The 14,376-nt window shown below is 48.3% G+C and overlaps 1 protein-coding gene across 2 annotated transcripts in view; it reads left to right on the forward strand.

Moving 5' to 3' along the window:
• The first annotated feature begins 5,011 nt into the window (after positions 1-5,011).
• The window catches only part of SLC24A4 (solute carrier family 24 member 4), a 180,250-nt gene continuing 170,885 nt past the window's right edge, over positions 5,012-14,376 (forward strand). For both annotated transcript variants that reach the window (XM_068991293.1, XM_068991294.1), the window contains exons 1-2: positions 5,012-5,141; positions 7,171-7,281. In XM_068991293.1, the coding sequence (XP_068847394.1) occupies positions 5,012-5,141; positions 7,171-7,281 (241 nt within the window). The remainder of the gene's footprint in view (positions 5,142-7,170; positions 7,282-14,376) is intronic.

Here is a 14,376-nt window from a genome sequence, read left to right on the forward strand (position 1 = left end):
GATAAGGGTGAATTTTAGCAAAGTTTGTAGCTAGATTCCTCTGGTGCTGTCCCTGGGTTGATAAGAATCTAGAGTTGTTCCAGTGATTAACTTCTGTCCTTCCTGGTAGAAAGGAGTGGGGACATCTCTACAAATTTATTTCCTACATTTAGGCAAATAGGGGAAAGGCAAGTAGAGGCAGCTTTTCTTGTATTTGCTTCTTCTTATTTAGCTTCAGCTCAAAATAATCCTTATGCCAAAGTGGCATGTTTTGGGGTCAAATATTCTGCTACCCTGAAGCAAACTTTTGTTGTTTTACCATATGTTATGGTTATCAGGGCATAACCTAGCCCAGTGACTCTCAAAATACGGTTTCTGGACTAGCCGCATCAGCTTCACCTGGGAACTTGTTAGAAATACTAATTCTTGAGCCCCACCCCAGACTTCAGTTCAGTTCAGTGGCTCAGTTATGTCTGACTCTTTGCTACCCCATGGAGTTTCAGCTTCAGGATCAGTCCTTCCAGTGAATATTCAGGATAGATTTCCTTTAGGATGGACTGGTTGGCTCTCCTTGCAGTCCAAGCCGAGTCTTCTCCAACACCACAGTTCAAAAGCATCAATTCTTCGGTGCTCAGCTTTCTTTATAGTCCAACTCTCACATCCATACATGACTTACTGAAGCTGAAACCCTGGGGTGGGGCTCAGCAGTTGGATTCTGAAGCATGAAAACTGCTGTCCTAGGTGTTGCCAACTGATACTGCCATCTGGAAAACAGAGCAGGAGGAGTTACAATTCATAGAGAAAGTCATTCTGGTAAACTTGCAAAAATGAAGAAGAATTAAATGGTGAGGCTCTTCATATCATAGGAATGAATTTTTAAGAAAAAAAAATTTTTTACTTATCTCCACCTACTGAGCTTTCCTATCAAAATGGTGAAAACTGGTCATGCGGACGGTCTCCTACTGTGACATATGACAGAAAACACTATTGCATAGAGAATACTCGGAATCCAACGTCACTGAAGCCAGAACTAGGCTAACGAAGACAAACCCAGAAATGCACTTTCCATCTGTCTCCATGGCCCTGCTTAGAGAATGCTCCTGGACGCTTTGAATTGAAAAGAACATAAGACCCAATTCTGTCTTCTGCAAGGTGAGTCATTAGAACTGCAGCAAAGACTATTTGGTAATGGGCACTATTTAAATGAAACAAAAAGTACAGTTTCCAACGACTTGCTTTTTAAACTGTCAAATAAAAAAATCCGTTTGTGCATATGAAATTATTCCAAGGGTTCTATTAACTGAGAGCAGGTGAAAGATGTCAAAGAAACGTTCTATTAAAGAGCAGGTTAAATGTTTAAAGACGGGCACCTGATGACTCCTTTGCCCTGTTTTCTATTCAGAAATGTCTATTTTCGCCAGCCCTACATGAGCTCCATGCACAACGGTTTTAAGAGAATATTGCAAGCTCAGTGTCTAAGTCATATCCAACTCTTTGCAACTCTGCCAGCCTCCTCTGTCCATGGGATTTTCCAGACAAGAATACTGGAGTGAGTTGCCATTTTCTGCTTTAGGGGATCTTCCCAACCCAGGGATTGAACCCAAGTCTCCTGCATTGGCGGGTGGACTCTTTACCACTGAACCACCTGGGTATCCTAATAATAAGATTCCATTTTTAAAGCTTCAATAAGTTTTTTTTTAAATTGAAACATAGTTGATTTACAATGCTGTATTAGTTTCAGCTGTACAGAAAAATGATTCAATTTTGCGTATATATCTGTGTGTGTGTTTTCAGATTCTTTTCCCTTATGGGTTATTACAATATATTGAGTATATCTTCCCGTGCTATGCAGTAGGTCCTTATTGGTTATCTATCTTACACACAGTAGTGTGTATATGTTTATCCCAAACTCCTAATTTGTCCTCCCCATGCCCCCTCAACACTTTCTCCTTTGGCAACCATAATTTTATTTTCTATGTCTTCAGGTCTAATTCTAGTTTCTAATACAAGTGAATAAGCTCACTTGTATTATTTTTTAGATTCTACAATAAATGATATATAATATTTGTCTTTGGCTTATTTCACTTAGTAATCTGTAGGCCCATCCATGTTGCTGCAAATGACATTATTTCATTCTTTTTAATGGCTAAGTAATATTCCATTGTATAAATATACCACATCTTCTTTACACACTCATTTGTCAGTGGGCATTTAGGTGGCTTCCATGTCTTGGCTATTGTATTATAAATGTGCTTCTATAAATACTGAGGTGCATGTATAATATGCCATTTTGTTCATTCTGCTAAGTCGCTTCAGTCTTGTCCGGCTCTGTGCGACCCCAGAGACGGCAGCCCACCAGGCTCCCCTGTCCCTGGGATTTTCCAGGCAAGAACACTGGAGTGGGTTGCCATTTCCTTCTCCAATGCATGAAAGTAAAAAGTGAAAGTGAAGTCGCTCAGTCATGTCCGACTCTTAGCGACCCCATGGACTGCAGCCTACCAGGCTCCTCCGTCTGTGGATTCTTCAGGCAAGAGTACTGGAGTGGGGTACCACTGAGAGTTGACTTAACCTATGTGATCTGAATGCTGTCTTGTGGATGGGATGAAAGCATATTATCACTTTAACTCTTTTTCCTTTGGCAAAAATAGGATGTCATCAGCTCTTTGCTAGCTTTCCAAATGCCACATTTAACACTGTTTTATGGTTTTTTTACTTGCTATTGCTAAATAGCAATCTTTGTACAGCCTGGTCATTAAGAAAATTCTTCAAACATATGAAAAGTGGGTTTTTTTGGTCACTGGCAGGGATGCTTGGTAGAGGTCACTCATATAGAGAGAGGTCCTCAATGGTAAGGCTGCTCTACAGACAAAACAGAACCCTGAGCTGTTCTATACAAGGCCTACCCGGCTGTTTCCATCTCGTTTACTCTAGGGGTTTCCACTGCAATTAGTCTTGTGTTCATGCCTTCAGTATCCGTGGGTACTGAAAAGGGACTATGGAAAATAATTAGTGAAACTTCTCCCTCCCCTGGCCCTCCAGGTACCTCTCACTTGTGTCACTGTGCCAGGCCAACACAAGCAATGCGTAGTCTGAGAGGAACTGTGCAGATGGTGTCCCACTAGAATCAGTGGGACAGATTTGAAAGGGTCACGCTTCTGACACTTGAGTGTACACACAATCCTCTTAGGGGGTCTGGTGAAAAATTCACATTCTCAGTAGGTCTGGGCTGGAACTCTAGAGCCTGAATTTCTTGCAACCTCCCAGGCAATGCTTATGCTGCTGTGACCACATTTTGAGTAGTGATAAATAAAATAACACACATCCTGCAAAAACAGTGACTTTTGTAACTGACTCTGTTAAACCGGCATTTATCTAAGGGTCTGGCTCCCCTTTGATTTGGGGTTCCTTGAAAGCAGGAACTGGATAGTACACATATTTTGGTTGTTTTGTTCTCTGACTGGCACTTGGCACTGATCCTGCACTCGGTGGGTGTGTATTTATTTAATTAAACAGATCTGGCCTTGTTCCAAAAAGGATTTTACATGGACTTAACCCCTAGCACACTCTAACTAGGTGCTCAATGGCCAGGGAAAGAAGTCATTCCCAGGGGCTGAGGCCCTCTGGCTCAAGGTCCCCACCACCTGCTTGCACCTGGACACCAACTCAGCGGCTGCTCTTCTGAAATTCTGCCTCCTGGCCCATTTTTGAAGCGGTTTACGCTAGAGGGCCGATCAGAGAGAAGGCGGAAAAACAAAACCAAGCCCAGAAAGCCCCGTGAAACGGTACGGCTCCAGAACATCAAAAGCTCAACTCTCCGCGGCGGGGCGGCAGAACTCTCGGGTTTCTCTCCAACGGATCTCCTGCGTTTTGCAGGTCAGCGTTGCGCCCCCGCTGCCGGCTCCCCCGCCCGCCCCGAGAGCCCTGCAGGAGCTGGTCCCCGCGGGCGCGGGCGCTTGTTGGCTTGGTGCAAGCGTGTTTGTTATCTCAGCTCGAGCAATTAATCTTCTCCTGCATCTCCCGCCCCGCGGGGGCGTAGGGGCCTCGGGTCGCCTCGGGGGTCGTGCAGAGCCCGGACTAGAGCGATCGTTCTACGGAAACCCTCGTTTCCAGAGTCCCTGCGGTGCCATAACCTGTTCCTCTCTGCAGCAGCCCCGCAGGGTTAGAGAAGGGCTAGTTTCGGCTCCGTAGGGGCAGGGGGAGAGAAAAAGGGAGAAGGAGGGTGACTGTGTGGGTCAGTAGCTGAGCCTCGCCGGGGAAGGGAGGAGCGCACCGGCGAGTGCGCCCTAGGGGAGGAGTACACGTGCTGGGGAGGAGGGGCGGGAGGGGAGGAGAAGGGAGGCGAGAGCTGCAGGCGGGAGGCGCCGCGGCCTCACAGACGCAGGCGCCGGTAGCCGGAGACAAAGTTCCCGGGGAGAGCTCGCCCCCGGAGGGACGACGTCTAGGCGGCTCGCGGCGAGCGTCGCAGGTCCCGCGCGTCCAGTCTGCCTCCCCACTTGAACGCACTGGGCCGGCCCGGCTCCGCTCGCCGGGAAGCAGGGGAGCATCGCTGGCCGGCGACCGCCGCCAAACTTGGAGCGGGAGGATGCTACGAGTGGGAGCGGCGGCGCGGCGCGCGGGGGCGCACTGAGTGCTCCCGCGGGCGCCCCGGGGCACTGCTCCCAGGGCTGCGGCCGGGCGAGGGCGCCGAGGCTGAGCGGGCAGGTAGCGGCACCAACGCCGGGACTGCGCCAGCCCTGCGATCCAGGGCCACCAGCGCCACCGTGCCGGCGTCGCCTCCTTGCCGCCGAGCCATGGTGCGCGGAGCGCGCACACCGCGCGCGGGACTCTGAGCTCCGGCTGCGCTGCGCGCCCCCCCACCTCCTCTCTCTGCTTCCCTGCCGAGCTCGCCCGCTGGCCATGAACCTTTGGCCTGGAGCCCCTGGCCTCTGAGCCTCGAGTCGACCGCTCCAGTCCACGCCGCTCGGCCCCAGATAGCACTCCGGCCGCTGAGGCTCCCCATCCTCTGTCAGAGACGGCATCCAGGCGCTGCGGGATGGCGCTCCGCGGGCCCCCTGGGCCGCGCAAAGTTCGCAGCAGGCGAGAGATGCTGCCGCAGCAAGTTGGCTTTGTGTGCGCGATTTTGGCCCTGGTGTGCTGTGCGTCTGGCCTCTTTGGCAGCTGGGGTAGGTAATGGTGCGGGCCTGCCCGGGGAGTTGGGGGGTTTGAGCTGGAAAACCGCGGGACAGTTCTGGGAGGTGTTCCCTCTTTTCCCAGCCAGGTTAGCTCCAAGGGTTCATCCAGTCCCCTCCCCATCAGGCAGGTAGAGCGCACCCAGGAGGGCTGAAGGCTACGCTCCGAGCGCTGGTGCCTGTTCCCCTGAGCTGCGCGTGGCCGCTGGGGGCTCAGAACGCGGCTGCAGGTCTGTGTTACTAAGACGAAAGCATGAACCACTGGCCCCTCGGCGCCAGAGTTCTGTCCCTGGGGGTGCCCAGGGAGTGTGGGGAGCGTAGCGGCGAGGTCCATGTATGGATTCTCTTGGCCTGGGGAGGACAAGCCTGAATGGACTACCTTCCAGTTTTGCAGAGCACGGAAGATTGTTCTCCGGGTCCCTCGAAAACCCAGGTTTTGAGTCTCAGCTCTCGCCCCCGCCCCTGCCGAAGGGGCGCCCGGGGTGTCCTGACGCGTCCTCTCCAAACCCTAAAAATGGTGGGGCAGTCTGTCCCCTGGGGAGGTTGCCGCTGTGTTTCAAAATCACTTTTCAACTCCTCTTAATCCCCGCGGAATTAGAGTGTTGGTGCCTGGAACCACTATCCACACGCCTTCCAACCGAGAAGAGACAAGGAAATTTGGGAGTTGCTTAGGATATGCAAATTTAAGATGGAGAGAAAAAGAAACTTACAAAAAATGTTAGGGATGGGGTAGGGCATGTGACCCAGGTGGAATCTTCAAAAGACAGAGTGGCTAACGTTCCCATTATATGGGTGCTGGGGACCTTTTAGTGTTGTTTTTAATATTCTGTTTTAATTTTTAATGTTCTCTGGCAACTTTATTTCAACTTTTCAATTGAAGTATAGTTGATTGATAATGTGTTAGTTTCAGGTGTACAGCAAAGTGATTCGGTTATACATATATGTGCATATGTATGTATGTGTGTATTTTCAAACATTTAAGAAAACAAGAAATGCTGTGATTTAACAATCAGGATATGGGGAATAAAGCAGATGGTACCTTGTTGAGCAGTTAGAGACAATTTAGAGAGGCTCATAGTGATTGATAAAAATCAGGTGGCGCTTCATTAAACTTTATACAGCCTTTCAAAACTCAAACTTCGTGATTTGAGGATGAAAGATTAAACAAAACTTGCCCTTTCCAAAAGAAATCCAGAAAGGTTATTTGAACACCATAGTACCTGGTGCTTTGCAATTGGGCAAGTTGATGTGTTTTCTCCCTCAATTACACACTAGAAATAACAAAATACCTAGAGGCTCTTAGATGTCAGCATTATAGAAGAGGTATTATTACCCAGCTGAAGCAGTGTGCACCTCAGGAGAGGTAAATGAATACTTTAAAGGTCTTAAAGTGAGAATTATTTTTTATTTGCTGGATCAGGAAGGCCTTTAGACGTTCAGCTGCACTTGGTCATCAGCATCCACTCCAGTGATCTTCCTTGTTACTCAGTATGGCCCTTGGACCATCAGAATCAGTGTCACCTGGGAGCTTGTTAGTGAAGTCCAGGTCCTGGCTCAGACCTACTGAATCAGAATGTGCATTGTAACAAGGTTCCCGGGTGATTTGTATGCACATTCGAGGGTGCAAAGTCCCGGGACAGACCCCATCACCTTTCTCCACCTGTTTGCCGACTATCCTTCAGGACCGGGATACCTGAGCACGTTTACTGGCTAAGAACTTAAGGGTTACCTGTCTAAACCCGGTATTGCACTTGTGAGGGGCTGAGACCGAAGCAATCTTGGCCAAGGTCAGAGCACATGCTGACCTATCTGGGACTAGAAACAATGAACTAGACCTAGGAAACAGATTACTGTAGGTGAGCAGGTGATCCTGTGCTTCCAGTCACTGACTCATCCCTGCAGATGGCTTTAAATAGTCAAACAGGGCTGTTGCTGACAGAGCCAGATATATGCTGTAAGGCCATTGTGAGAATGTAGGTGCCATGTTGATCTCATGGTGTTTGTGACTTATTTTCCAATCCAGGGCACAGAACAGCTTCTGTGAGCAAATATGTTCTCCCAGACACATGGAGAAATAGAAGGCTGATGGCACCAGTGAATGGGACTGAGGCAGCCAAGAATTGCACAGATCCTGGTAAGAGATTCTTCCCAAGGCATTTGACTTGGCCTCAAGATGGTATGGATGTAGACAGTCGTAACCAGAGCTGAGAAAAGATGGTTTTGTGACCCTGAATGGGAAAGGGTAGCAATAAGGAGCTGAAAGGTAACATACAGACATTAATCAGTTGTGCTGCTAAGCAACTCACATTCTTTATCCAACAACTGAAAAGGTCACATTTGAGAGTTTTCCATTTTCAGTTTTTGCTCTCACAGTGCTACTAAAGGGTCAGTGTTCTGCCCCGACCCCCCATTTTGCTTATCTGGATGTCTTCGTTTTCTCTCCCTTTTGCTCGCTGAGTCCATCTGATGGAACTCCAGGGGCAGCACACCCAGCTGCTTGGGGAGAGGACACTTTGGGATGACCCACCAGGTCATACCACCCAGGGTCGCTGCAGGGGTGGGACACACTGGGACCCCTTCTTTGGGAGAGGAATTCCAGGTATCATTGCAACCTGAGAGATGGTTCTGCTTGCCCTGGGAGGTGGTTTGATGTTCCTCTTCAGACTTCTCCAGGGAGTCAGAGGCTGTAGGGACCCAGTCTTGTCTGTTCTTCTTGCCAGACACAGGCTTTGCTTAAACGGGTAGAGATTTCTTCCCAGGAGCTGTACTGGCCAGCTAATAGAAGCTCAGACAGGCCAGTCCTAGGTTTTAGCTTCAGCCCCCAAACTTGGGGCCCCTTGTGCTAAGGACTCAATGGGATGATGCATTTGAAAGCTCTTTGGGAACCGTGAAGTTTTATCTTATTTAAAATAATTGAAGTATAGTTCATTTCTAATGTGTTAGTTTCAAGTCTATAGTAAGGTGATTCAGTTATATGTATATGTCTATTATCTTTCAGATTCTTTTCCATTTAGGTTATTATAGAGTGTTGAGTATAGTCCCCCATACAGGCTTATACTATAAACCTTGCTGTTTACCTATTTTACATATAGTAGTGTGTATATGTTAGTCCCAAGCACCTAATTTACCCCCACCTCCCCTCTATCCCCTGTGGTAACTGTAAGTTTCTTTCTAAGTCTATGAGTCTATGTCTGTTTTATACATAAGTTCATTTGTATCATTTTTTAAGCTTCCATATATAAGTGATATGATATTTGTCTTTCTTGCTTGATATGATAACCCCTAGGTCCATCCACGTTGCTGCAAATGGCCTTATTTCACTCTTTTTTTTTAAAATAGCCAAGCAATATTCCCTTGTGTGTATATCTTCTTTATCCATTCATCTGTTGATAACATTTAGGTTGCTTCTGTGTCTTGGGTGTTGTAAATAGCTCTGCTATGAACATTGGGGAACATGGGGTGCATATCTTTTCAAATTATAGTTTTCTCTGGATATATGCCCAGGAGTGGGAGTGCAGGATCACGTGGTAACTCTATGTTTAGTTTTTTAAGGAACCTCCATACTGTTCTCCATGGTGGTTTCACCAATTTACATTCCCACCGAGGGTGTAGGAGGGTTCCTTTTTCTCCACACTCTATGGAGGTTTTATTTTAGATGGATACCACTCAGCTTTTCCACCAAGTTGCCAAGCAAGTCAGTCTTTTTAGATATCTGGTTTCTTACCTGTAAAATGGGAAGAATAGAACTTGGCCTCCTACTCTAGGGTTGTTAGAAGAACCGGGTGAGGCTCTGCATGGGGCTGTATGAAGAAGGAACTAGAAACCCAGGCCAAAGGAACAGGTTAGGAGGCAGTCTTCCCATGACTTATTCTCATGGGAGTGCCAGCAAAGCAGTGCTGTGCTCCATTGAATCCAACACTTTGCGACCCCATGGACTGTAGCCCACCAGGCTCCTCTGTCCATGGGACTCTCCAGGCAAGAATACTGGAGTGAGTTGCCATTTCCTTCTCCAGGGGATCTTCCCCACCGAGGGACTGAACCCGCATCTCTTGTGTCTCCTGCATTGGCAGGCAGATTCTTTACCACTAGCGCCACCTGGGAAGCCCTTATTTTCATAGGCAAGTCTTATCCACATTTTACAGGTGGGTAAATACCTAGGGAGGAGACAGGAGTCACTTAAAGTCATGAAACTTTTAAGTGGGAAGCTGGTCCGGGAACCTAGGCCTGTAGGTCTGAAATGTTCGGTTAGTTCCATGCACCAACGAAGGCCAGGGCCTTCCCTCAAAGCCTGTTTTCAACACCATCAACTTCCCTTCCCTCAAAATGCTGTCAGAGGAGTCCATCTGGGACACAGAGGTTTAGCTAAATCTCTAAATTGTTCACCCTCTGCTTGATGGGGATGGGGCCGGGTGAACTTGCAGAAAAGCAGCTGGGATTCCCTTTGAACTCCCACCTGTCCTGGTGACCCAGTGGGCAGTGGTGCCGTCCTGTCATTTCACCTCCCTCAGCACATTCTTCCAGCAGCAGGAAGTGGCTGACGCATGTGTGGGACTAACCCGTGAACATGTGTACAGCCAGAAACTGTGGCTGGGGCCCATCCTCTCATTCCAGTCTCCTGAGATGCTAAAATCAGCACTCTCCATGTGGGGAATGCTTTTTCACCCTGGGTAAAGAGGGGGAGTGCATTCTGCACTGATTTCTAGCTCACCAAGCTCTCATCTTGGACTGGCTATGTCTTCCTCCTGTAGCTTCTGTCACGTGTAGTCTGGGCACACTGGCTGATTCAGGACTCCATTTCTTAGGAGCCCTACTGTTGCTCCTATCTCTTCAGTGTACTGTCTGATCAAAAATTATTCCACTAACTATGGAGCAGTCAGCCCTATATGGCAGGATTGCCTGGTTTTGTCCCCCTTCAAAGAAGGAAGCAGGGAAACTGGCAAACTGTTTAGCAACAAGTCACTTGAATTGGGCTTCCCAGTTGGCACAAGTGGCAAAGAACCCGCCTGCCAATGCAGGAGACATGAGAGACACGGGTTTGATCCCTGGATTGGGAAGACACCCTGGAGAAGGAAAGGGCAACTGACTCCAGTATTCTTGCCTGGAGAATCCCATGGACAGAGGAGCCTGGTGGGCTACAGTCCTTGGGGTTCCAAAGAGTTCATTTTGTATCAACTGTTTCTGGGATCGTGTCCTGCACATTAGAAAGGACTTGGTAAATATTGGTCAGGTGATGGAATGAAAGTGCCCTTTCCAACATTAAACACCTCAGTGTTTTTGCAAAGGTGAGGAACACAAGGCTCAAAAGTTTAGTGACTTCCCAGGATCTCTTGGCCGCAATGAACATCCTGGGGTCAACTGGCTCTGATCGCATGCCCTCCCTATTGTACTTGCCCCTGCTCTCCACCTAGACCAGATGGGGCCGAAGCCTGAGTTCCCTTCCAGCCTCTTCATCCGAGGACCATGAGACTATCTAGCCCCCTTTCCATTTCACAAGTGGGCACTTGGTGGAGGTAGAAGCAAGTATAAGAGGCAGCCCTTGTCATCAAGCAGATCATAATCGAGTAGAGAAGACAGAGTCTCAACCCAGGGGACTCAGTGACCTGGGAGGACTGCAGAGGTCCTCCAGGCAGCAGCCTCACAGGACCACATCAGGGGCTTGGAGAATGGCGAATGAGTCCAAGGCAGTTCTGCAGAGTCTGGGGGTCTAGATGAAGCAGGCCTCTGCTGCAGTGACGGAAAACTTTCCCAAGCTGGGTTTAGCCAAAAAGGGGGTTTATTGGCTGAGATCAAAGGTGAACTGTGATGCTCACTTTCCGCCTCTGAGCTCAGATATCATCCAGCGTGTGGTGACCACAGCCCTGGCTTTAGGTCCTCCCAGACCCCAAATGCTGGACAGAGCGCTGCTGGCTGAGGTGTTTCTGCAGAAGCCCTGAGGTTCTGGTGGGTTGGTGTGACTTGAGTCACATGACTTCCTTAAGCCAGCTGCTTGGCCAGGGGAGTGTTGGGCCTGGACCCGCTTAGAGTTAGGTCACAGGCTCTGTGTCTGGAGGGATGGGACTGAAGCTTCCTCCTCCAACACCTGAACTCCCCCTGGGAGCTGGCAGGGGTAGGCATTTTCAGGAGGTGGCTTTGTAGCAGTCCTGTTCTGGGGCTGCTGTGTTGAAGGTGGACAAGAGCTCCCTACCAGTTAGTGTCGGGGTGTGGGGGGTAGTGGTGACAAGGTGGCATTTGATGGCTGCCTTCTTTGCTACAGTTACAGGAGCTGCCTGTAAAGAACCGCAAGTTTCTTGCATCCTCTGAGAATCCACCGTGCATCCCTCTCCACCAGCTAGACTGCCTCCTTTGTGACCTACCAAATGGGGTCTTTTAGGGATGTGGTCTCCCCATGTGGTCTCTCCACATGTTTCTTCATGTGGAGCTTGAACAATGGCCTGCTGTGTCAGTTCCCAGACCGGAAGCATTGCCCACAGTAGGTGTTCAGCAAACATTAGTTCACATTGCCCACAGTAGGTGTTCAGCAAACATTAGTTCATGTTTTCATAAGAACCTCCAGGAAGGAAACGTGTCTTATTTTCTCTCCCCTCAGAGTGCAACCTGTGTGTCTCTCAGAGAGATAGCTTTGTGTCCTAAAAACACAAATGGGACCCTGCTCTTGTCATCCCTTAAGACTTGAGGTGGAAAGTGGGCTCTTTTCTCAGCCTGGGGTCATGTCTTCGTATCTCGGGAGTGTTTCTAGTTATTTGCGCTTCAGTGTGATTCCCGCTTGCCCCCCTCCCCCCACCCCCCGCTGACCTCATCACGTTATCCCATGTTGTTCTTATGACATATGTCTCTGCTGTCTAAAATAATTTAGTTATTTCTCATCTGTCTCCCCTTGAGGGCTACCTAGCTCACTGCTCTATGTCCAGAAGAGTGATTCTTAACCCTGGCTGCACGTTCAGATCACTGAGCCCTTTATTTATTTCTGGTTGTCCTGAGTCTTCATTGCTGCACGTGGGTTTTCTTTAGTTGTGGAGAGCAGGGACCACTCCACGTTGTGGTGCCCGGGCCTCTCTTGTTGTGGGGCTCTAGGGCGCATGGGCTTCGGTAGTTGCAGCACGCAGGCTCGGTAGTTGAGGCACATGGGCTTAGTGACCCCGAGGCATGTGGAATCTTCCTGGACCAGGTATCAAACCTGTGTTGCCTGCACTGACATGTGGATTCTTATCTACTGTGCCACCAGGGAAGTCCCCACTGAGCACTTTTGAAATGCCCGGGCCCCACCCTGGAGTGTCTAATTGCCTTTGTCTGGGGTAGAGCCCAGAAATCAGGACTTGTTCAGACCTCTCCAGCTTATTCCAGGTTGAAGCCAGAGTTGATGCACTTGCTGGGCTGGAGTCCTGCTGCTCAGTGTGGTTGGCATCACCTGGGAGCGTTAGGGATGCAGAGTTTCAGGCCCACCCCAGACCTACTGCAGGGTCAGAGTCTGCATGCTAACGGAATCCCCCAGGGCACTCCCATGCCCACCGAAGGCCAGGCAGCACTGGGTTAGAACGCCGTCTGCCACTTGTAGGCTTTCAGTATCTGAATGTTAAATGAAGGCTTAGACTTGGTCTGACATAGTGATTTTCCTGAAACAGTTTGGTTTCTTTTTAAATGTAGGGAAGCTAAAACAAAAAACAAAAACAAAAAAACCACAAGCTTCCTTTTGACCACTGAAGTCTATGGAAAAGTCATTTATTTTTCTTCCCTCAGAGGCATTGGGTCCCTCCCTACAAAATGCATGAAATAGGAATGAAGGGCAGTGACACTGAATCCTGTGGGAACTACCTTAATTTGGGCTGACAGAACAAAGCATTATAGGCTGGGTGGCTTAAAGAGCAGACATTTATTTTTTCAAACATTTTTTTGGAGGATAATTGCTTTGCAATATTATGCTGGCTTCTGCCATATATCAACATGAATCGGCCATAGGTATACGTATGTTCTCTCCCTCTTGAAGCTCCCTCTCATCTCCCACAACATCCCACCCCTCTAGGTTGTCACAGAGCTCTGGGTTGAGCTCCCTGTGTCCTACAGCAAATTCCCACTGGCTATGTATTTTACATATGGTGATGTGTATGTTTCCATACTACTCTCTCAATTCGTCCCGCCTTCTCCTTCCCCACTGTGTTCACAAATCTATTCTCCATGTCTGCATTTCCATTACTACCCTGCAAGTAGGTTTATCAGCAATATCTTTCTAGATTCCATATGCATGCATTAATATATGATATTTGTTCTTTCTCTTTCAAGAGCAGACATTTATTTCTCACAGTTCTGGAGCTAAGATCAAGGTGTTGGCTAGTTCCATTCCTAGCTTGCAGATGGCTTTCTTCTTGCTGTGTGTCCGTATGGTGGAGAGAGAACTGGAGGTCTGGTCCCCCTTCCCTTTATTAGAAGGGCACTAATCCTGTCATGCGGACTCCACCCTCATGACCTCAAATAAATCTAATCATTTCCCAAAGGCTGTACCTCCAAACACCATGACATTTGGGGGTTAGGGATTCAACGTAAGAGTTTCAGGGAGACACAAACCTTCAGTCTGCATCAGGACCCAAAGGGTTTCCACACATCTCTCGGTGGTGACAGCTGGAGTGTTTGAAGACAGTGGAGGGTGGGACCTGTGACTCTGGGAGGTTCTGAGAGCTGCAAATGCCTGAGCCTGGCACTGACCTGTGAGATCCAGGGATGGACACGTTCTGTGGCTGACTTTTGGAGCTTCTGGGGACCACGTACTCCTCCACCCCCAATCTTCCAAGATGGGTTCCTTTGTGTGATTGCCAGCTCCCGCTGGTCTTTCCTGATCACCCAACCCAAAGTAGCCTTCTACGTCACTGGTTCTCTTGGTTGCGCTTTTAACAGGCTCTCTATCTATTATTACACTGTTTGCCTCTCTCAACTAGGATATAAAAGACAAGGCTCATTTGCTCTTTAAAACCATAATAGGTATTTAGTGTTTCCTTGTGTAAAATGATGGTGGTAAGGGGGTGATAATTGCATTCATTTCATAGGGTTGTTAGAATTAAATGAGTTAATACCCATCAAGCATTTATACACACATGTTCACACATCAGCTTCCATTTTCATGATTATTTTTTTAATCTGCTTATCCAGAGATGACACAGTGCCTGTGTATTATAAGGACTGGAAAACTATCTGTCAATTGAATTTTATGAGGACAAGTTAAGAAGTAAACATCTTACCACAC

Source organism: Capricornis sumatraensis, chromosome 19 (assembly GCF_032405125.1).
Source record: "Capricornis sumatraensis isolate serow.1 chromosome 19, serow.2, whole genome shotgun sequence".
Classification (NCBI taxonomy): Eukaryota; Metazoa; Chordata; class Mammalia; order Artiodactyla; family Bovidae; genus Capricornis; species Capricornis sumatraensis.